Source organism: Staurois parvus, unplaced genomic scaffold, assembly GCF_062004578.1.
Source record: "Staurois parvus isolate SC_StPar_1 unplaced genomic scaffold, SC_StPar_1.0 ptg000779l, whole genome shotgun sequence".
In the NCBI taxonomy this organism is placed as follows: Eukaryota; Metazoa; Chordata; class Amphibia; order Anura; family Ranidae; genus Staurois; species Staurois parvus.
In genome coordinates, this window is record NW_028318575.1 from 2,514,627 (window position 1) to 2,538,845 (window position 24,219).

At 43.6% G+C, this 24,219-nt stretch overlaps 1 protein-coding gene across 1 annotated transcript in view; it reads right to left on the reverse strand.

Moving 5' to 3' along the window:
• LOC149444748 (scinderin-like) overlaps positions 1-24,219 on the reverse strand; it is a 95,630-nt gene that overhangs the window by 17,036 nt on the left and 54,375 nt on the right. Inside the window, exons 9-12 of the mRNA XM_089654580.1 lie at positions 23,317-23,438; positions 18,561-18,651; positions 7,351-7,521; positions 2,955-3,132 (exon numbers count right to left, since the gene is read on the reverse strand). Of these exons, the coding sequence (XP_089510706.1) occupies positions 2,955-3,132; positions 7,351-7,521; positions 18,561-18,651; positions 23,317-23,438 (562 nt within the window). The remainder of the gene's footprint in view (positions 1-2,954; positions 3,133-7,350; positions 7,522-18,560; positions 18,652-23,316; positions 23,439-24,219) is intronic.

Consider the following 24,219-nt stretch of genomic DNA (forward strand, 5'->3'; position numbering starts at 1 on the left):
TCTGGCTCCCATAGACTGGCTATGTGCTCATGTGGTACACAGATTAGTCCTAACGACAACTCGTTATGTGTATAAAAGACACCTCTCCACAGAATCTCTTTCTTGGGCACCACCATGGGCAAGACCAAAGAGCTGTCCAAGGACGTCAGGGACAAGATTGTAGACCTGTGCAAGGATGGAATGGGCTACAAGACCATCAGCAAGAAGCTTGGTGAGAAGGAGACAACTGTTGGAGCGGTTATTTGCAAATGGAAGAAATACTAAATAACAATCATTCACCCTCAATCTGGAGCTACATGCAAGATTTCACCTCATGGGGTAAGGATGATCATGAGAAAAGTGAGAGATCAGCCCAGAACTACACGGGAGGAGCTTGTGAATGATCTCAAGTCAATTGGGACCACAGTCACTAAACAAGCCATTGGTAACACAATACGCTGCCATGGATTGAAATACTGCAGCGCCCTCAAGGTCCCCCTCCTCAAGAAGGAACAAGTACAGGCCATTCTGAAATTTGCCAATGAACATCTAGGATTGGGAGATCATGCTATGGTCAGATGAGACCAAAATTGAGCTCTTTGGCATTAACTCGACTTGCCATGTTTGGAGGAAAAATGCTGACTATGACCCTAAGAACACCATTACTACAGTCAAGCATGGAGGTGGAAACACTATGCTTTGGGGCCGTTTTTCTACTAAAGGTACAGGCCTAGTTTGCCGCACTGAGGGGCTAATGGACCAGGTCATGTATTTTAAAATCTTGGATGAGAACCTTCTTCTCTCAGCCAGAACATTGCAGATGAGTCGTGGATGGGTCTTCCAGCATGACAATGACCAAAACATACCACTGAGGCAACAAAGGAGTGGCTCAAGAAGAAGCACATTAAGGTCAGGGAGTGGCCTAGCCAGTCTCCAGACCTTAATTATATAGAAAATTTATGGAGGGAGCTGAAACTTCGAGTTGCCAAGCGACAGCCAAGAAACCTTAAGGATTTAGAGAAGATCTGTAAAAAAGAGTGGACAAAAATCCCTCCTGAGATGTGTGCAAACCTGGTAACCAACTACAAGAAAGTAGCTCTGTGCTTGCCAACAAGTGTTTCTCCACCAAGTACTAAGTCATGTTTTGCTTGAAGATCAAATACTTATTTTACTAACTGAACTGCAACTCAATTTATAACATTTGTATCATGAGTTTTTCTGGATTTTTGGTTGATATTCTGTCTCTATCATTTAAAATACACCTTTGTAAGTGGGCAAACTTCCAAAATCTGCAGGGGATCAAATAATTATTTTCTCTACTGTATGTTCAAAAATACTTGGCTATAGACAGAGACATTAAAGTGGTAGTAAACTCTTTCATATACCCAGTAAAGTGACTGGCCTCAAGTGATACACAGAGAGGAAACAAATCCTCCTACATAAGTTGTACCTGTTTTTCTGAAGCACTCTTTCCTCTACAGCCATTGAAAGTACTGAATTTTAAAGCTGTTTTGAGAGTTCAGAAAAAAGGGGCGGAGAGCTGAAGTTACACTCTGCATAGCTCAGTAAAGAGAGCTCTGATAGCTGATTGGGAAGAGACACCCCCCCCCCTCCACACAGCTCACAGAAACAGAGCTGAGCCTATCAATCTGGCAGAGGTCCCTCCCCTGTCACAATTTTTCTCTTGGTGTCAGGACAACTTGTCAGAAGTGATTCATGCCGATAGCAAAGGAATGAGGCAGCAGACAGAAATGACACTTAGTGCTCCTAATTGAGACAAATACACACTATAGAGAGATATGCTTTGTTCATATTTCATGACTGAGGTTTACAACCACTTTAACTGCTTTCCCGCTGCCCTATAGCAGATGCTACAGGGCGGCAGGGGTGCACAAAATCACGTATATATACGTGATTTTTCATTTATAGGTAAGGGGCACCCTAGCCACGCCGCTGTTCGCGGCCACGGCTGTCAAGCACCAGGTCCCAGGCAGTGATTACTCGCTGGCACTCGGTGATCACCGAGCATTACCGATGGAGGGAGAGAACTGTATATAAACAATACAGTTCTCTCCCGTCAGCTCCTGCACACTGCTTTGTATGGCTCTGCATAGCACAGCCATACAAAGCAATGTGCTTACAGTTGAAAGCACAGACACAGCCCCCATAGTAAAACAGCACACAGTTAACCTTTTGATCACCCCACATGTTAACCCCTTCCTGCCCAGTGTCATTAGTACAGTGTCAGTGCTTTTTATTCCCACTGATCACTGTATTGGTGTCACTGGGGATATCAGTGACACCAAGTCAGTTCCCCACAGTGTCAGAATGCCCGCCGCAGTCCCACTATAAGTTACTGATTGCCGTCATTACTAGTAAAAAAAAAAAAATACCGCCATTTTTAAACACATAACTTTCACGTAAACCAATTAATTTACACATATTGGGATTTTTTTTTTTAGCAAAGACATGGAGCAGAAAACATTATTTTCATTATTAAATTTATGATGAAATTTCATTTTTTACATTTTTTTTACTGGACATATTTTATAGCAAAAAGTCAAAAATATTGTTTTTTTTTTCAAAATTGTCAGTCATTTTTTTTTTTTATAGTGCAAAAAATAAAAAGAGCAGAGGCGGTCAAATACCACCAAAACAAAGCTCTATTTGTGAGAAAAAAAAGATGTAAATTTCATTTGGGTTGCGTTGCACGACCGTGCAATTGTCAGTTAAATTAACACAAAAAATGGCCTGGTCAGGAAGGGGGGTAAATCCTCGGGAGGGCAAGTGGTTAAGGTTCCTGAGGCTCTGTTACCATCCAGTAACTGTATATCTGGCCACACTCGCCGATTCTGGACACTTTCCATCAGCTTTTAAAATATATGAAACCCTAGCAATCATCTCTTATTTGAACCCCTTTAATAAACATAGGTTCACTTTAAATTGTCAAAATGCAGCTTTTAAATTGCACTGACCCGGCTCTTTGCCTTCGGACACTTTTGTGACATTACACTTCAGAACTTTCACCAGATATTCCGCTCCTTTTATCTCTTCCTCATTTGCACCCTTTCCGATCCACATGATAGCAGAGTTACTTTGTATTTTCAGGACGAAAGCATCATTGGCATTTAAAGAGCTGGCATCGGCATCGACCTGCAACACAGAAAGCCAATCAAGTGAACCTGTTATTTATGTATAAATGGTGACAGACGTGGCTTAATCCATCATAAAGGAAGCTGCGTTTTTTTTCCACAAAATATTGCCGCAGTGTAAGCGCATAACAAGAAGTGAAAACAATTCGTTATACTATAAGTTCAACAGGTACAAAAGAAGGTACCAGGCTTGTAGGCAGGGGCAGTCCATTTTCTCCACTGCAGGTGGCACCAAGTCGCATTCCAACCTCCAAGACAGACACTGTCGGCACACCGGAGACCTGCTCCATTCCACATTGCCGTTTCAGCTTGTTAATGTTCCCAGTCAGGTGCCTTCCCGCCGGGCTGTTTGTAAAGTTTGAATTTTGACTTTGTAGCACTACCCCTCTAGAGATTTGGGTCCCCCATAGTCCTGCACAGCCAAGCAACATACATTTTTTTCCCACACACTTGCATTCAGAGTCAATAAACAGTCCTTGAGCTTGATTTTTATGCTTTATTAACCTCCTTGGCGGTATGGTTCTTTCCGATTTTTTGTGCTGAAAGCGGTACCATTTTTTTGCATGGAAATATGTAGTTTTTTATTGTAGGCTGTAATTTTTAGGAATAACTCACTGAAATCTGTCCAAACAAGAGTCTATTAAACATCCCAGGTAGGATAAAATTTGAAACAAAATCATAAATTATAATTTAATAAATAATCCTAAAAAATAATAATATAATAATAATAAATTTAATTCAATAATATAATCAAACCAAAAACACTGACATTTGAAATACAGAGGCAAATTCGCACATCGCTGAGCAAAGTCGCAAAATCGTTTTCAGTGTCTGATGACGAATTTCCCCCACGAATCATTATCACTCAATTCTGCAAGTGGTTCTGATTTACTATCGCTGTTCTCTAGCCGGTCTAAAACCGATTTTGACCTAAAGGGACGCTTTTTGGACGCCATGGACTTTTCTAAGTTTCCAGGCAGAAAGAACATTCAAAATGCAGGCAGGGCGCCGGACAAAGCACTCGGGACAAAATATATGTGAAATGCATTGAAACCGCAATGACAGCAAAAATGACATTTTTTAAAAATTTCAAATTTTCCGCCGGTTCCGGCGCCCGTACGTCCCGACGTCACAGGGACCGGAACACAGAAGCCGGATGCCGGCATCGGCCGGAGGAGATGGCCGGGGAAGCTGCAGGGGACCCCCAGAGCGAAGGACAAGGTAAGTGCTGCAGGGACCCCCAGAGCAACGCCGCATGGTAAGCCCGAGTGTAGCTCGGGGTTACCGCTCTTGGTACTGAAACTCTACCCCGAGCTACACTCGGGATTACCGCTAAGGAGGTTAAGGGGTGATGAACTTGGATGGGGTAAGGGGTATACGGGATGCCCGACAGAACTGCAACTGTGGACAAACTCCTTAGCAACTATGTACAAGCTCTCCAGCCTCTCCTGGTGTACCACCCCAGACCCAGATAATTCCTTTCTTATCCAGCTGCCTGAGGGAATCCCTGGGAAAGGGACTCCAGTGCCTGCCACTTTAAATGAAACAGTACCAGGTGGGAAGCTAATCAGGTTTCCCACCATTCTTTGGCCCAGGGGTTGTAATACTATTCACTCAGTCTCAGTCCTGTGAGCAGATTTATGTAGGTGGCTGCCTTCAGGTCTTCTGCTGGACTGGCTCCTTTCTTGGCTCTACAGGTGGTCCTTGCTCTGGGAGCAAGTGAGGCTGAGCGATCCTCCTTTCCAGATCCCTGCCTCTAGGTGGGCCTCTTTTCACTGGGCCCCCTCCCAGGCTCCTCCACCTCCGCTTCCTCACATCTTCCACCCAAACTCTCTTGCTGCTGACAAGGCTCAGCCACTTTTAAGGGCTGTCATGACCCCATACCAAGCATCCTGCTTGGAGATTGGCCAGAATTGCTCAAGAGTGCAGACCATTCCCGCCTCACCCCTGCCCACTGCTTCTAGAATCTTCTCCAAGATTATAGAGCAGGGGGAGGTATCAGGAAACTGATATGTAGAGCCTCTCAGCCATGACCCAAATTTGACCCAGCTGACTATTGCCCAAGCTGCTGCTTAGCCTTCTGTCTAAAAAATAATTGGCTAGTTCCTCCTAGCTAACTAGAAGGGTGCTACAACTTTATTACAAGTTCTGTTTCCTGCATGTTTACTACTGCCGCACCACATTGCACCTTCCCACAAGCTGTACGGCAAATCACAAATCGCATAAAAGATAGCCTTTTTTGAATAGATATTTCAAGATGATGCCCCTTTCCATACAGGTTTTTGTCAAATCATCATTTCCCAAAGGAGGCATGAGCAACAGAGACATGATAGATATCCAAAGGCTTCACAGGACTAGGTTTTAAAGAAGCTTTATGATGGTGTCCTTCAGGGTATGTGTCAGCTAGAAATTCTAAGATCTCAAATGAGTTGCTGCATATGGTGTGTTTGGAAACACGGATGGGGAAGGCAATAGGAACATGGGGAAACATGTCTGCAGAGGTCTTTAATCACAGCAGTAGTTTTATCAGTCATGGCATTCCTCTACATCAGTCTTTCTCAACCAGATGTAACAGCCTCCTAGATAGGTGCTAGGTTCGGCAAATTTTGTTTTGGGCTCAGCATGTATAAATACTTTAAGGTCTGGAACAGAGGTGTCTTATCCTTGAGGAGGAGATCACAGCCTAGAGGAGACTGTTTGCCCCTGGGCAAACCTGCCATGTGTTTACTGTTCACCAAGATCCCAGCTAGGCTAGCTGGGAGGCCTATTCTGGAGCTGACTGAGGGACTTTTCATCTGAGGATGTACTCTGGTATCACTGGAAAAGTGTCTGGATCTGGAATATATTGGAAGGAGGCAATCAATTATCTAATGACATTAGTGAGTACAGACTGTTGTGAGAGATCCCTGATATTGTGTTCTGTAGCTATCCCTCTTATGCTAGAGTCATTATGTTCAAAGGAGACTTTGGGGTTTATTTACTAAAGCTGGAGAGTCCAAAATCAGACTCCCTTCTGCATAGAAACCAATCAGCTTCTAACCTCAGCTTGTTCAATGAAGCTTTGGCAATGAAACCTGGAAGCTGATTGGTTTCTATGCAGAAGGGAGTCTGATTTTGGACTCTCCAGCTTTAGTAAATAAACCCCTTTGTGTCTGGTGTCCTGAAAAGCTCAGTCCATTAATTTCTTGGTCAAGGACTCTGCTCACGTCTTTAGGAGGAAGGAGAGCATCCTCAAGTGGCTACTACAAAGCTCAGTCCACTATTTGCTTTGCAAGGATGTTGCTCAGATCTCTAAAGTTCAGTGTCCTCAAGTTGCTAGTTACTGGAGTGTCCCACAGTTACACTGAACCTATCCAATCTATATCGTCCAAAGGAGTGATTGTGTGCCTGGGTGCAGGACAACTAAAAGACTTTAAAACTGCGGGCTTCTGTGGGAGTGAGCACTACATAGGGTTCTGCCAAACCCTAGGGTTTCTCCTAAGGTTGCCAGGAGTCCATTGAGCAGTGAGCAATAGGGATTCCATCTCATACCTACACTGAGTGCCAATGCAAGTTACACATTTACACGGAGCAGTTAAAAAGGGAGACACCACAATTTTGACTGTCTGCATTTCTTTTCTGTTACTACTCATTGATTTCACGTCTATTGCCAAATATGTTGTTGTATGGAGCAGGAGGTATCAAATATGCTAGGTATGCCATCTTTTTTAATTCTTATATTTAAAACATTCTACAATTTAGTGATCATAATATTGTAAGGGGGTTCCCTCAGACCCAAAAATAATTCAAGTGTTCCTTCAGGGTAAAAAGGTTGAGAAAGGCTGCTCTACATGTAGATGCTTCAAGCCCACAGTCTACTGGAGGAAGCAGCAACAAAAAACATATCTAAATAGCTTCTGGTGATGCCCACTCTCACGTGTTAGCCGTTTACCTGTCTACTCCTTCCACTCAATATTTCTTTCTAATCATCTTTAAAGGCCTACGTCGACTGACTTTTATTTGCTTCAAGCACGTTTTGCATTCTTATACAAGTCTATGGGAATGCAAAGCCTGGTTCAAGCAAGTCAAATGCAGGTTAGAAGAAGGTTGTCCACAGGTCACATGCACCAGTCAATGTATTCTGAATGATCTCAGAAGCATTTCAAACTGATGCCATTAAAACAAGGCCAAAGCCCATTGAGACATGCCCTGTTGTTATCGCTGCAAGGGTTTTTATTACCTCATTGATCCTTGTAATGGATCCCAAATTCTTCCGCACTTGAAACAATCGTACTGCAGGAGGTGGAGCTTGGCTGCCTTTCCTTGAGCTTCCATCTTTGTATACGATGAGGGGTTTGTCTTTGAATATGGCCAACAAATGAGGAGGCTCCTTTCCTTGGACAACCCGAGTCTGGAGATGAGGGATAAAATTGAAATATTGTAATCTGTTTTTTGGAGTTAACATCACAAAATGCACACATCACCAGTCTGTTCAGATCTAGGTCTGGTCTGCATTGGACCAGTTTGCATAGATTAGTAGACAATCTGCTAGACCATGCGTCTCCAAACTTTCTAAACAAAGGGCCAGTTTACTGTCCTTCAGCCTTCGGCAGGGCTGGACTGTGGCTAGTGGGAGTAGAAAATTCCCCTAGTGGAAGTAAACAATGCCCCATCATTGGTTTTAGCAGGTGGGATAGTGCCCCATTGTTAGTGTCAGTGGGAGGAATAGTGTCCCATTGATGGTACAAGTGGAAGGAATGGTGTCCCATCATTAGTGTCAGTCTGTGGAATACTGTCCCAAGAGCTGGATAAAGGCAAGCAAAGGGCCACATGAAGTAGTAATTTGGAGACCACTGTGCTAGACCAATGAGCTTATTTTTAACCTTCTAAGTGTTATTTATTTTTTTTTATTTCTTAAATTAAAAAAAAGTCTAAAATACAAAGGGCCCCTTTTCTCAGAACACCTGGAAATTTAACTTGTTTTTTTGGCTGGGTCCGCGGATTAGCATTGTTACAAACCCTGTGTGTGATACTGTGGGAAATACAGTCATCGCTGACTGCAGAGTAAATAGTAAATCTTCATGAACTTATAGGGAACAGATACGAATAGGATAGGGTTCTGGGACACAGGGAAGACAGTACGCCACCATTTAGATGATTTTTCTCTCTATTTAATACACTGGTAAATGATGGTTGAGACACAGCTTTCATTTTTGTTTTTTTCCATAGATCTGGGAAGGATTTGAACCCCTGCTTGTTTTTTACTGTAAGAACCCTGTGCTAAGCAGAGTTCCTATTCAAAATTTAGAACAGCTAGGCTGTAGTCAGCCTCGACCCAAATTGATAGTTTTGCTTTCTGCAGGTTTTCCTTAGGTTCAAGTTGTGGAGAGGTGCAGCATGGTGTGAGTAGAAAATACACTAAATGTACTAAAGCTGGAGCACTGAAATCTGATGCAGCTGTGCATGGTAGCCAATCAGCTTCTAACTAACTTCAGCTTGTTCAATGAAGCGTTGGTAGTAAAACCTAAAAGCTGATTGGTTTCTATGCAGAGTTGCACCAGATTTTTCACTTTCCAGTTTTACTAAATAACCCCAACTGGATGCAGAAAACTTGTACTTGTATTGAATAGAATGCCAACTTTACAAACACCCTGGTGCAGGGGAGGACTGACAACTCATGGGGCCCCCGGGCAATAGGGGATCACGGGGCCCCTGTGTCCTTGCCCAAACTCAAAAAAGCCTATGAAAAAGGTACCAGGGGTATCTCATGGGGCCCCCCACTGACCCTGGGCCCAAATGGTCAGTCCGCCCCTGCCCTGGTGGGAGAGCTCCAAAAGGAAGATAACTCACAGTTCAATGCAGTCATATGTAAAGGAGGAGGGGTGTCGACAGTGTCTGTTTCAGCGAGTGAAGTGCAGCCTGGCCGCTCTGGTCCCAAGAAGGGAGGCTTCTTCCTAAGATAGCAAATCCCTAGTCTGTCCCTTCTCATCTGGAACCTTCCCCTACTGCTAGTTACTTTCCCTAACAAGCAGGGTCTTTCTCCCTACACTAGCCACTTGCAAACTGTGCTGAAAAACCCAGGGGCAGGGACTTAAATAGACCATGCTGACCCAATATGGCTGCCAAGAATCACATGGCCGCAGCATAGCCAACTGAAACACTGCTCCTTTGACCCCAGAAACCATAAAAAAACAGCATTTCCCTTAGACTTCCTCTCCACTTGGATTGAGTGCCAACTACAGTGGAGAAAACAAACTGCACCTGCCTACAAGGTTACTGTTTGCTTCTGCCTGCTATTGGGACCTGTCCCTGGCAACACTAGTTAAGGCTCCAATAGCCTGGGTTAAGATCATTTTTACGGGCAGCACAGTAGCTAAACAGTTAGCACTTCCACCTGGCAGTACTAGGGTTGTTGGTTTGAATCTCAACCACAGCACCACCTGCCTGGAGTTTGAATGTTCTCACTGTGCCTGTGTGGGTTTCCTCCCACACTCCAAAGACATGCTGGTAGGTGAATTGGATCCTGTCTAAATTGGCCCTAGTATGTGTATGTATGAATGTGAGTTAGGGACCTTAGATTGTACACCCCTTGAGGGTTAGGGACTGATGTGAATGTACAATATATATGTAAAGTGCTGTGTAAATTGACGGTGCTATATAAGTACCTGAAATAAACAAAAATAAAAAATCTCCCCTAATGTTTTTTTTAAATTGAAGAAGAGCCCTAAAAGCAGGGACATCTGGTCACCCACATTCTAGAGGGAGTGGGGGTTATGCTGGCCATACATGGGTCAAAATTCGACTGATTTTTCGTCCGGAAATCAGACCTAAGAATAATCGGCTGATTTTCGCTCTGTTACTGGGTCAATGGCACCGGCCGATTTTCGTGGTTCCTCCCCTTTTCGGTGATCGGGCACGTTGGAAAATTTGTGAAAAACGACCAATTTTCGACTCAATGATGGTCAAATCGTACAATCGTTTTTCCAAAAAGAATATGCGCATGAGCCGTGACCTGGAAGGAACAGAAGTTTCACCTGTTATATTCGGTGAACTTTATGACTTGGTCGGCCGATTTTCGAAATCATTGATGGCACCATCGGATTACCGAGCGAACGACCTTTTCGATTTTCAGACGAAAAATCGTTTGGAATTCGACCCATGTATGGCCTGTTTTAGGTCCAGGGATTCTTGGCATACAGTTTTGTAGGCATGGATTGAAGGTCATTCTGAACATTGATGTTACAACATTGGCTGTCTTGCAAAGGAAACCACAGTATATTTTGTCTGGGACATTATCATGAAATAAAAGGAGAACCAATTGTAAAATCCTTCCTGCAGCTTTATGAATTGTGTTTTGTTTGAGATAACAGCTATTTTACTATTGACCTATAACCCATCTGTCCCGGTTATAGCATATTAGAATACAATTATGCTGCGCTGTCAGCTGCCACTACCATTTTACTTCATTGTAAACAATCTTATCAAGGGACAACATGAGCCACGGCGATCAATAAATATTCTCTGAGGGTGAAGCAGTGTAGTGACATCAGGTATACAGCAAATATATTACAGGGCTACTTCCGGAACTGGATGCTCCTATTATACTCTTTATCAGTGAAGCTAGACATACAAGGCTACAAATCTGTTGGTTTTCAAAACGTTTGTTTGATTTTCTAGTGGTTATTGAGGACAAATCAACAACCAACTTCGAATTTGTTTTCTCATTTCTTATCTGAATTAATAACATTCTGTTAGTGTGATCCTCAGCTGGGAAGAATTGTACTTATTTCAAAGGGCATGCGCTAAGAACAGTTTCATCCAGAATTAAATAGTTTGTGATCACGAACATTTGTTCTTTTAAATGATTATGTACAATATAGAAATGCTTTAAAGAACAACACAGACAACAGTGTATGCAAAATCAGATATATTTGATTCTAAAATATATATATATACAGTTGCAAGAAAAAGTATGTGAACCCCTTGGGATTACGTGGAGTTTTGCATGAATTGGGCATAAAATGTGCTCTGAACGTCATCTAAGTCACAACAATAGAAGAACACAGTCTGCTGAACATAATACTACACAAACATTAGATGTTGCCATGGTTTAATTGCACATAACACGTAAACATTCACAGTGCAGGGAGGAAAAAGTATGTGAACCTTTGGACTTAATAACTGGTTGACCCTCCTTTGGCAGCAATAACCTCAACCAAACGTTTCCTGTAGTTGCAGATCAGACCTGCACAACGATCTGGAGTCATTTTGGACCACTCCTCTTCACAAAACTGTTTCAGTGTAGCAATATTCTTGGGATGTCTGGTGTGAATCGCTCTCTTAAGGTCATGCCACAGCATTTCAATCGGGTTGAGGTCAGGACTCTGACTGGGCTACTCCAGAAGGCGTATTCTGTGCTGTTGCAGCCATTGTTTTGTTGAATTACTTGTATGCTTTGGGTCATTGTCCTGTTGCATCACCCATCCTCTGCGGAGCTTCAGTTGGCGGACAGATGGTCGTACGTTTTCCTGCAAAATGTCTTGATAAACTCTGGAATTCATTTTCCCATCAATGACAACAATCCGTCCAGGCCCTGAGGCAGCAAACTTCAAACGTGCTGCAATATTCTTTTTGGACAGCAATGGCTTCCTCCGTGATGTCCTCCCATGTACTCCATTCTTGTTTAATGTTTTCCTTATTGTAGATGTGTCAACAAAAATGTTAGCATGTGCCAGAGATTTCTGTAGGTCTTTAGCTGACACTCTGGGATTCTTCTTTACCTCATGCAGCATTCTGCGCTGTGGTCTTGCAGTCATTTTTACAGGACGACCACGCCTAGGGAGAGTAGCAACAGTGCTAAACTTTCTCCATTTGTAGACAGTCTGTCTTACCGTGGACACATGAACATCAAGGCTTTCGGAGATACTTTTGTAACCTTTTCCAGCTTCATGCAAGTCAACAATTCTTGATCGTAGGTCTTCTGAGAGCTCTTTTCTGCGAGGCATGGTTCACATCAGACAGTGCTTCTTGAAACCAGTAAACCCAAAACAGGTGTGTGTTTTTTAAGGTCAGGACAGCTGTCAGCAACACATCCAATATCATCACACTGATTGGAGTCAAGGTTGGCTCACTCCTGGCTCCAATTAGCTCTGGGAGAAGTCATTAAGCTAGGGCCTCACATACTTTTTCCTCCCTGCACTGTGAATGTTTACATGTTATGTGCAATTAAACCATGGCAACATCTAATGTTTGTGTAGAATTATGTTCAGCAGACTGTGTTCTTCTATTGTTGTGACTTAGATGACGTTCAGAGCACATTTTATGCCCAAGTCATGTAAAACTCCACGTAATCCCAAGGGGTTCACATACTTTTTCTTGCAACTGTGTGTATATATATATATATATATATATATATATATGTGTGGCTAGCACTTCTGCCTTGCAGTAATTGAGTCATGGGTTCAATTCTCAACCATGGTGCCACCTGCATGAAGTTTGCATGTTCTCCCTGTGTTTACATGGGTTTCCTCCCAGACATGCTGGTAGGTTAATTGGCTCCTGTCTAAATTGTCCTAGTTTCATCCCTGGCCACGTGGGATCTCCTGCATGGTGGGGGTTGGGGAAAGACCTGGCAACCTACCCTGTAATATTATTGTTAAGAGAATTCATGGAAAAAGTCACTTACGAGTGACGGTCCATGCAATCGCCAAGGGTCGGATACGACTGAATAGATATATATATATATATATATATATATATATATATATATATGCACAAGGTGGTATCAAAAGGTTTCAAGACTAGTTTTGTAACACGCCAACAGATGGCAGCACAAGACTGCATGCACAGTCACAGGGAGCACAACAAGACAGCGTGCCAAAAGACATCATCTTAGATTGTAAGCTCCAAGGAGCAGTGTTCTGTCTCTCCAATCTAAGCATTGAAAGAGTGATCTCTGTAACTTACAGTTGTGATGAGATAGCGATAACACCAATAATACAGGCAGTGACTCGATCAGATGACACCTTGTAGATCTTGTGAAGTTTATTCCATAAACTGAGAGAATCTTACAACAATGAACATCTGATAGGTCAAAAGATCATAATGTGATCTGCTTCATGACATAAGGGTTGAAGCTGAAATTCCTTTCTGGGAAATGGGGTGGGGCTATCTATACAGCATGAACTAAACCAGAGGAAAGGGAGGAGCAGAGACAAAATATAAGAACACTTAAAGGCCTATGACAGTCATGTGAAACATGACAAGCAGGGCCCTCCTAACCAGGGGCGGACTGACAACTCATGGGGCCCCCGGGCAATAGGGGATCATGGGGCCCCTGTGTCCTTGCCCAAACTCAAAAAGCCTATGAAAAAGGTACCAGGGGCATCTCATGGGGCCCCCTACTGACCCCGGGCCCTCGGGCAGTGCCTGAGTTTCCAAATGGTCAGTCCACCCCTGCTCCTAACCCTCTTGTATTGAACTGTATTGTTGCTGTATTGTCTCCCGTTACATTGTAAAGCGGTGAGCAAACTGTTGGTGCTATATAAATCCTGTATAATAATAATAATCATGTGTATATCGGGAGCTGTGCAACTGTTGCTATTCTGACCATGTGTGTTACCATGTCTGCTATTTCTTCATGGACAGCAAGTTAGGACAAAGAGAAAACGTGAAATTCTGCGTGAAACTGGGCAAATCTGCCACAGAGATATTTGATGTGATTTGGCAAGTTTATGGGGATGCTCCAATGAGTCGTTTGAGGCATTTTGAGTGGCATGCACGCTTTAAGAGAGGAAGAATATCACTAGAAGACGACGAGCGATCAGGAAGACCTTTAACGAGCTTAACCACCGGAAATGCCCTCTTCCCAAAGATGAAGATCCAGCTCAAAGGTCACCATTTTGACAGCATGGAGGAGATCCAGTGATTTGCCCAGTTTCACATTTGCGCTTTGTTCTAGTTTGCTGTCCATAATGACATATCAGATGTGGTAATGGTCAGTATAGCACCAGTTGCACAGCTCTCAATTTTCACAGGATGATGTCTTTTGGCACACTGAATGAAGGTCAGTGCTCCCTGTAACTGTGTGTGGAGCCTTGTGCTGCCATCTGTTGGACTGTTACAAAACTAGTCTCAAAACCTTTTGATACCACCTTGTGTGTGTGTGTGTATATGTCTATATATATATACTGTATATAAGAAACTAATATATCCAATTTTGCTTACACTGTTGTCTGTGTTGTTCTTTAAAGCATTTCTATATTGTACATAATCATTTAAAAGAACAAATGTTCGTGACAACGAACGTTCTAATTCTGGTAACGCATGTGGTCAGAATAGCACTAGTTGCACAGTTCCCGGTGTACACAGGATGATGTCCCTAGGATTACTTATGTGTGAAAATCCCAGTAGATCTGTAGTTTTTGAAATACTCAGACCAGCTCGTCTGGGAACAACAACCATGCTACATTCAAAGTCACTTAAATCCCCTTTCTTCCCCATTCTGATGTTCGGTTTGAACTTCAGCAAGTCGTCTTCACCACGTCTAGATGCCTAAATGCATTGAGTTGCTGCCATGTGATTGGCTGATTAGCAATTTGTGTTACTAAACAATTGAACAGGAGGACCTAATAAAGTGGCCAGTGTGGGCTGATGAACACATAATGTATAACACCAGAGATTGCTGATCCTAGGAATTTCTGGGTGCCTCCTGGGGGATCAGGAAGGATCTTTTTACCCACTGGAGTAAATTATATTATTGATTATTGCTTGTTTTTCCTTCCTCTGGATCAACTGCGAGTATAGGATTCTCTGTATTGATATTTTCTATTTCTTTATTTTTTTCTATTGGTTGAATTAAATGTATTTTTTCAAGCTATGTACTGTAACTACAATATGTGTATATATAAAATATATCTAAATAAGCAATATACCTATCAATTTAAAAAAACGTTGCTTTGTATTATTCTTTCATTGATGTTATAATCAATGAAAGAAACCTGTTTAATGGTCTAGGAATCCATTCAAGTAGTAGGTCTGGATGAAATATTGAGAGCCTTTGAAGTAAATTAGTTGACTCAACAACAGCATCATCAAATGCTCTGATGAATGATTTTCATACGAACACTCAAACAAAAATCTTTGTATGGCCAGCTTTAGAGTTTACATAAAGTATAACTAAAGCAGGGGCGGACTGACCATTTGGAAACTCGGGCACTTTCCGAGGGCCCGGGGTCAGTAGGGGGCCCCATGAGATGTCCCCTAACCTTTATCATAGGCTTTTTTGAGTTTGGGCAAGGACACAGGGGCCCCATCAAACTCCAGGCAGGTGGTGCCGTCGTTGGCATTCAAACCAATGTCCCTAGTACTGCCAGGTGGAAGTGCTAACCATTTAGCTACCGTGCTGCCCATAAAAATGATCTTAACCCAGGCTATTGGAGCCTTAACTAGTATTGCCAGGTACAGGTCCCAATAGCAGGCAGAAGCAAACAGTACCCTTGTAGGCAGGTGCAGTCTGTTTTCTCCACTGTAAGTGGCGCTCAATCCAAGTGGCACCAAAACCTGGAGAAGAAGTCTTAGGGAAACACTGTTTCTTTATGGTTTCCAAGGTCAAAGGAGCAGTGTTTCAGTTGGCTATGCTGTGGCCATGTGCCTCTTGGCAGCCATATTGGGTCAGCAGGGTCTATTTAAGTCCCTACCCCTGGGTTTTTCAGCACATTTTTCAAGTGGCTAGTGTAGGGAGAAAGACCCTGCTTGTTAGGGAAAGTAAGTAGCAGTAGGGGAAGGTTCCAGATGAGAAGGGACAGGCTAGGGATTTGCTATCTTGGGAAGAAGCCTCCCTTCTTGGGACCAGAGCGGCCAGGCTGCACTTCACTCGCTGAAACAGACACTGTCGACACCCCTCCTCCTTTACATCTGACTGCATTGAACTGTGAGTCATCTTCCTTGTGGAGCTCTCCCACCAGGGCATGGGCGGACTGACCATTTGGAAACTCAGGCACTACCCAAGGGCCCGGGATCAGTAGGGGGCCCCATGAGATGCCCCTGGTACCTTTTTCATAGGCTTTTTTGAGTTTGGGCAAGGACGCAGGGGCCCCATGATCCCCTATTGCCCGGGGGCCCCATGAGTTGTCAGTCCACCCCTGAACTAAAGGCAAGACTTTTTTTTAGTTTTGGATGGAGTGGAGAGGGATTAGAACCTCTGTCAGGTTTTATTGCTATCTGTGCCCTGTTAAGAAGATTCCTCCTCTGTATTTGTCCTGTTTTCCATTATCACTGAATGCGAAAGCATAAGAAAAGCCAAAATTTCCCCAGAAAAGTAATAGAGAGGAAATCTTCCAATGAGATTAGTTCTGGTGATCTGGAGGTCCCCAAGGAATTCCCTTATTTTGTAAGGATTTCCTCTTACATCCTGTTTTGCGATGGGACAGAAAGTGAAGGGAAATCTCTGCAATGGGACACAGATGGCAAAAGAAAATCTGACAGGGGTTATAACCCTCTCTTACTCTATCCAAAATGAAAACAAGTTTTGCCTATAGTTCTACTTTAATTTTCCCCTTTATGTAAAGTTAAAGAGTAAGTAAACCCAACATTTCCTATTCCTGATCTGTGTCTGCTGTACCATGTACTTGCATGAAAAGGTATCCTGTTCTCTTTGTATTGCTTCCTTTGTGTGAAATCCCTGGTGTTCCTGCCCATGCCTGTGAGGCCCTATTAAAAACTGACTACACTAGGCATGAGATCACAGCGTGGTCAGTTATCTAGCTGTGCTGGGAACTCAGTGTGCTCTCCTCCAATGATGAGACTTGTCCTGACACGCCCCCAAATATCCACAGTCATTCAGTGGGAAAACCAGTGTACTACTGTTTCTCTTCCCTCAGCTCTTATGCAGCTGAGAACAGAGGGTATGTCATCACTTATAAAAAAGGGAAAAACAAATATTTTGAATGTTTTTTTTTATATCTATACACAAATGTTTTGCCTTTCATTCCTATTTTAAGCTGAATGGATTGTTTTGCAAAGTGAAGGTTCACATATACTTTAAAGAGGGCATTGAGGAGTTATGTTTACCACAATTAACCCTGTCTGTACTGTGTTGTCAAATCTCATCTTCGGTTGTAAACTAGATGTGCACACTGTCTGTTCTAAGGGTTAACAATCTCAGGCTTGGGTGGTATATTGTCTGATATTGCACTTTTTTTTAATTGCCCTTAATCAGGCCCTATACTTTACTGTACAGCAAGCTATTCTGAACAATACAGACTGCCTACAGAGTCTAGGAGGGAAAAGGAAAGGCAAGGCAAGGAAAGGGGAAAGGAAAGGCAAGGCAAGGAAAGGGGGAAGGAAAGGCAAGGCAAGGCAAGTAACGGGGAAAGGAAAGGCAGGGAAAGGAAAGGAAGGCAAAGGAAAGGAAAGGGGAAAGGAAAGGCAAGGGGAAAGAAAAGGAAAGGTAAAGCAAGGAAAAGCAAGGAGAAAGAAAGGTAAAGCAAGGAAAGCAAAGGAAAGGAAAGGCAAGGGGAAAGAAAAGGAAAGGTAAAGCAAGGAAAGGAAAGGGGAAAGGAAAGGAAATGGGAAAGGAAAGGAAATGGGAAAGGAAAGGAAATGGGAAAGGAAAGGAAAGGGGAAAGGAAAGGAAAGGGGAAAGGAAAGGGGAAAGGAAAGGCAAGGCAAGGAAAGGCAAGGGGGAAGGAAAGGCAAGGCAAGGAAAGGCAAGGGGAAAGAAAAGGAAAGGTAAAGCAAGGAAAGGCAAGGGGAAAGAAAAGGAAAGGTAAAGCAAGGAAAGAAAAGGAAAGGGGAAAGGAAAGGAAATTGAAGGGGAAAGAAAAGGAAAGGCAAAGCAAGGAAAGGCAAGGGGAAAGGAAAGGAACGGAAAGGAAAGGAACAGAAAGGAAAGGAAAGGAAAGGAAAGGAAAGGGAAAAGGAAAGGAAAGGTGAAAGGAAAGGAAAGGGGAAAGGCAAGGGGAAAGGAAAGGGGAAAGACAAGGGGAAAGGGGAAAGGAAAGAAAAGGAAAGGAAAAGACAAAGCAAGAGGAAAGGGGAAAGGAAAGGAAAGGAAAAGCAAGAAAAGGAAAGGAAAAGACAAGGAAAGGAAAGGCAAGGTAATTTTGAGCCAGATCTTCTCATCCAACATCACAAATACTCTTTTGGATGAATGAACACAAATTCCCACATTCATACTCCACGGTATTGTGAAAAGCCTTCACAGAAGAGTAGTGGATGCTATATCCCAAGAAAGGAAGGGGGCATAATAACTGCCATTGTTTTGTCATTGGGTGTCCAACAAGTTCATATAGGCATGATAGTCAGGTGTTCAAAACATTTCAGACAATTAATGTGATAGATAGATAGATAGATAGATAGATAGATAGATAGATAGATATGAGATAGATAGATAGATAGATAGATAGATAGATAGATAATAAATAGAGTATATTTCCCTAAGTTACCAACATGTGTTGCTCCAGCCTTCATAGAGCGGTCCAGTTGCACAGTGAGGAAGGCGGACATTGTAATCTCATCTTTGCTGGCCTTGTTTCCTTGCCTGTGCAGAGAAATAGTAAGATCACTTAACATGTATCATATATTTCTGGTGATATGTTGATATATTTTGGGGAATGATAATCTACCTGTAAAGCAATAAAGGAGGCCCACGTAGGAAAAAATTACAAGGGCTCCTATTTCTGGCCTCCTTCAAAAATACCAGTTGCCTGGCTGTTTCCAGCTTCCAGATCCACTGATCTGGAACAAGCATGCAGCCAGTGAATTCTGAACCTGTGATCTGTATGCTCTTACAGGCCAAAGCCAGTAGATTAGTGTGACAGCCAGGAAACAAGCATTTTGGAAGGCAAGATCAGCAATGGCAGCATTTATATTTTTCTCATGGCATGTTTAACACCACAACATCGTCAAGTCTATGAGAATAGATAGGAATATTCCATTATAACTGGAGCCTAAGAATTCTTACAGTATGAGCTGATTCCACCAACTGTAGAAGCACTGTACAATCATATTTCAGCTAATTGTAGTCAGATCAATAAAAAGGCAATTTCTGATTGGATATAATGGTGAACTGAACATTATAGTTGTACTACGGGCTAAATAAAAGTGTTTGTTATTCCAATGTCTATTGAGTGTTTATTAGATTTCTTAGATCTTTTTTAAAAGAGAAGTATGCCTGACTAGTTTTAGGGGACTGGAATTTTTTTAGTTTCAGGAATGAAATCCAACTCATCGCAAAGATCTGGGATACATGAGGGCTCTCAAGTGTGACCTCTAGTGGATAAATGAAATACTGCACTTTCTGCTAGACACCCATTAGTAGTAGAACCAGTCAAAAAGTTAAAAACTAAGAGGTGCAGTTTTTTTTTTTTTGGGGGGGGGGGGGGGGGGTTTCATAAGAAACATGCAAAGTCTCTTCTGACGAAAAAAGAAAAAAAAATTTTTCCTCCCAGCAGTATTTTACTTTGTGGTACATACACAGTAAGCTATCAGATGCTGGGAATAGAGCCAGGTACCAGAGTGATGTAACTCTACATGTATACACAGGGACTACATCATTAGTGACTGCCTAAAGGCAAAGCATGTAGACCAGTAGAAAATGTCAGTGGCAGTGTCAAAAGGTTTTATTCTGCCCACAGCTGATGGGCTGCCCCTCCCATCAACAGTAAGGGGGCCTCTGATGGAGTGTCTGATTTTAGGAGGGACTCTGATGGGTACCCTGATTTTAGAGGGAACTCTAATAATAGGGGGAACTATGATTGGGTGTTTGATTTTAGGGGGTAATCTCATCGGTATCCTGATTTTAGGGGGAACTCTACTGTAAGGGGGGCACTGATGGGGACCCTGATGTAAGGGGGGACGATGATGGGGTGTTTAATTTTAAGGGGTAATCTCATGGGTACCCTGATTTTAGGGGGGGGGGCTCTAATGTAAGGGGGGCACTGGTGGGGACCCTGATGTAAGGGGGACTCTGATGAGTAAGGGGTAAATTTAATTTATTTTTGTTTGACCTTTATTAATAGCTTAGCCTCCCCCCCACCCCCCATCAACAGCTAATGTGCAAAGTCTCCAGTTCTGGTGGGGAGCCTGATGTAAGGGAAGGACTCAGATGGGGACCCTGATGTATGGGGGGGGGGGACTCTGGTGGGGACCCTGATGTAAGGGGGGACTCAGTGGGAAGCCTGATGTAAGGGGAGGACTCTAGTGGGGATACTGATGTGAGGGGAGGACTCTGGTGGGGACCCTGATATAAGGAGGGACTGTGTTGGGGACCCTGATGTAAGGAAGGACTCTGGTGAAGACCCTTTTGTAAGGGGGAAACCCTGATGTAAGAGGGGACTCTGATGGGGACCCTAAAGTAAGGGGGGATTCTAATGAGAGGTACCAATGGAATTTATTTTTGTTTGACCTTTATTAATGCCTCAAGTTTATTTGCAATTGTTCATTCTCTATTAACCTGAATCATTTCATGCTGATTAGAAAAAATATGTATCCATTCATTTAAATTGTATTCATTAATTAGTAGCACCCTCCTAGTTAGCTAGGGGGAACTCTAGCTTATTTGTTAGTCAGGAGGGCTGAGTAGCAGCCTGGGTGCAATAGTTAGCAGGGGTCAAATTGTGGCTAGAGCTGAGAGGCTCTGCAGACCAGCCCTCTGGAATTTCCCCGTTCTTGAGCTTTGGAGAAAGGTCTAGAAGCAGTGAGCGGATCTGAGGAGTGGCTGGTCTGTACTCTTGGAGGACCCTGGCCAATCCCCAACTGAAGGCTTGACAAGGGGTCAGGACAACCTTTAAGAATAACTGAGCCTGCCTAGAGCAGGAGAATTCAGTTGGAAGAGAGAGAAGAATGTGAGGCTGGAGGCAAGAGCCTGTGAGGGGGCCCATAATGAGAGAGGGGCTCACCTACAGGCAGAGGATCTTGAAATGAGGAAAACTTGGGACTTCACTGCCCCCTGAGAGAGGACCACTTGTGCAGCAGGAAAGAAGCAGCCCAGCTAGAAGGCCTGGTAGCAGTCACCAACTCACCAGCCGCACAAGAGAAGGACTGAGTGAGAAGACCTGCACCCCCTGGGCCAGATAGGGGAAGGAGCACTCTGGTGGGAAACCAGACTAGCTACCACCAGGGACTGTCTTATTGTCTTAAAGTGACAGGGCACTGGATCCTTTGCTCAGGGATTCCTCCAGGCAGCCAGGCAGAGGAGAGTCTGGGACCTGGGGTGGTACACTAGGAGAGGCTGGCTATCTCTCCAGAAGAGGATATTTTGTTGTATATACTTGTAAATAGTTCCAGGAATTTTGTCCTCAGTTCCAGTTCCATTGGGCATCCTGTACACTCCTTAACCCATCCAAGTTTTATTCTCCTTTAATAAAACATCAAAACAAGCTCAAGGACTGTTTTTTGTCTCCTGGATGCAAGTCTGAATGGAAAATGCGAGTTGCTCGGCTGTGCAGGACTATAGGGGGGCCCGAATCTCTTGCAACTCCTAAAGGGGTAGTGGTACAACTTATTTTTATTTTTCATGAGAAGAAATCCATTACACACCTGAGGCATCACTGGTGTCTATTTCTGGCCCTTGAATATTTGTAAAATACATAATGTGGCCCTCTTACTGAATCGTATGCAGACTCCTGCTTTTCACTGCAGTTAACTGAAAACACCAGTGACATCTAGTGGGCAAATTAAATAATGCAATATCAGCATTGAGAAGTTACAGTAAATCAAGCCCCTAGGCATGCAGACTGCTTCTACAAACATTGGTGAAAGAATAGGTCGCTCTCTGGAGCTCAGTGACTCCAAGCGTGGTTCCGTAATAGGTTGTCACCTGTGTAATAAGTCCATCCGTGACATTTCCTGGCTACTAAATATTCCACACTCAACTGTTAGTGGGATTATAACAAAGTGGAAGCAACTGGGAACAACAGCAACTCAGCCACCAAGTGGTAGGCCACGTCACATGACAGAGCGGGGTCAGCGCATGCTGAAGCGCACAGTGCACAAAAGTCTCCAACTGTCTGCAGAGTCAATAGCTAAAGACCTCCAAACTTGGTGTGGCCTTCAGATTAGCACAACAACAGTGTGTAGAGAGCTTCATGGAATGGGTTTCCATGGCCGAGCAGCTGCATCCAAGCCTTACATCACCAAGTGCAATGCAAACCGGTGAAAGCACGCTGCCACTGGACTCTAGAGCAGAGGAGACGTGTTCTCAGGAGTGACCAATCACACTTCTCTGTCTGCCAATCCAATGGACGTGTCTGGGTTTGGTAGTTGCCAGGAGAACGGTACTTTCCTGTCTGCATTGTGTCAAGTGTAAAGTTTGGTGGAGGGGGGATTATGGTGTGGGGTTGTTTTTCAGGGGTTGGGCTTGGCCCCCTAGTTCCAGTTTAGGGAACTCTTAAGGCGTCAGCATACCAAGACATTATGGACAATTTCATGCTCCCAACTTTGTGGGAAGAGTTTGGGGATGGCCCCTTCCTGTTCCAACATGATGGCACACCAGTGCACAAAGCAAGGTCCATAAAGACGTGGAGGAGCCAGTTTGGGGTGGAGGAACTTGACTGGCCTGCACAGAGTCCTGACCTCAACCCCATAGAACACCTTTGGGATGAATTAGAGCGGAGACTGTGAGCCAGGCCTCCTCCCCCGACATCAGTGCCTGACCTGACAAATGTGCTTCTGGAAGAATGGTCCAACCTTCCCATAGACACCCTCCTAAACCTTGTGGACAGCCTTCCCAGAAGAGTTGAAGCTGTTATAGCTGCAAAGGGCGGGGCCAACTCAATATTGAACCCTACGGACTAAGACTGGGGGGCCATTAAAGTTCATGTGCGTGGAAAGGGCGGGGCCAACTCAATATTGAACCCTACGGACTAAGACTGGGGGGCCATTAAAGTCCATGTGTGTGTAAAGGCCGGCCGACCAATACTATTGGCAATATACTGTAAGTAGAGGCATAAGTAGAAGTACCAATATTAAAAAGGAACGGTATAACATTTAGTGATGAGTTTTATTAAGAAATTAAAGCAATTGTGACTTTTTAGAAGCATTCCTCCTCATCAGATTGAATGGATATAGCTTTGTTTTCTAATATATTTTTGTGTTTTATGGTGACATTGCTCGATTTTGCTTTAGAACTTGATTTATTATCGGTGTATTCCATTGATCTCATTTTGGAAGCTGTAATCATTGAACACTTTTTCTTTTCTCTTACCACGTATAAATGACGGTTCCTTTAGCTCCAGAGTACAAAATGATGTAGCAGTCTCTGCCGAAGAACTGTCCATAGGCCTCAGGCTCTACCGGGACTCTTCCGGTGTCTTCAACGCGCCAAATCTTCCAAAAGAACAAAGTATACTCTTAATAAAAAACATTTCATGAAGTCTGTATCTCCCATTCAGATGATTTGTGATCCCTAGCCTAGGACTGGACAGTGAAGGAGAAGCAGCACATGATAAACTCATCTCTCTGTCACTCTGCTCTCTCCTCCTATCAACATGCTTCTTGCCAGCATATGAACAGATTTTCTTGCAAAAGGTTGATACTCAGGACTTTTTTCAGCAGGAACAATGGGGGAAATGCAATTCCAGCACCTCCAGCACTGAATGTATGTACTGGCAAGGGGTGCTGAGGTGTGCGGAAGGGTCTACTGTTGCTTGAGACAGAATCTGTTGTTGCAGGAGGGGTCTATCATTGGTGGGTGAGTCTACTTTTGATGATTGGGGGATCTAATGTTGCTAGGGCCAATTGTTCCTGGGGTGGATCTACTGTTGAGAGAGGGGTCTGTTTTTGCTGGTTGCTGGAGGGTCTATTGATGTTGGCTGCAGGGAGATCTATTGTTGCTGGGGTGGTTTTATTGTTGCTTCCTCCTCAGCATGCTTCTTGCCAGCATATGAACTGATTAGCTCCTCATGCTGTTCTTCTATTAAAAGGCTGATACTCAGGACTTTTTTCAGGAAAAATGTGGGGGAATGCAGTTCCAGCACCTCCAGCACTGAATGTATGTATTGCCAAGAGGTGCTAGTGTGTGCTGGAGGGTGTGTTGTCACTGGCTGTTGGAGGAACTATTGTTACTGTGGTGGATCTGTTGTTGCAGGATGGTCTTCCATTGTCGGGG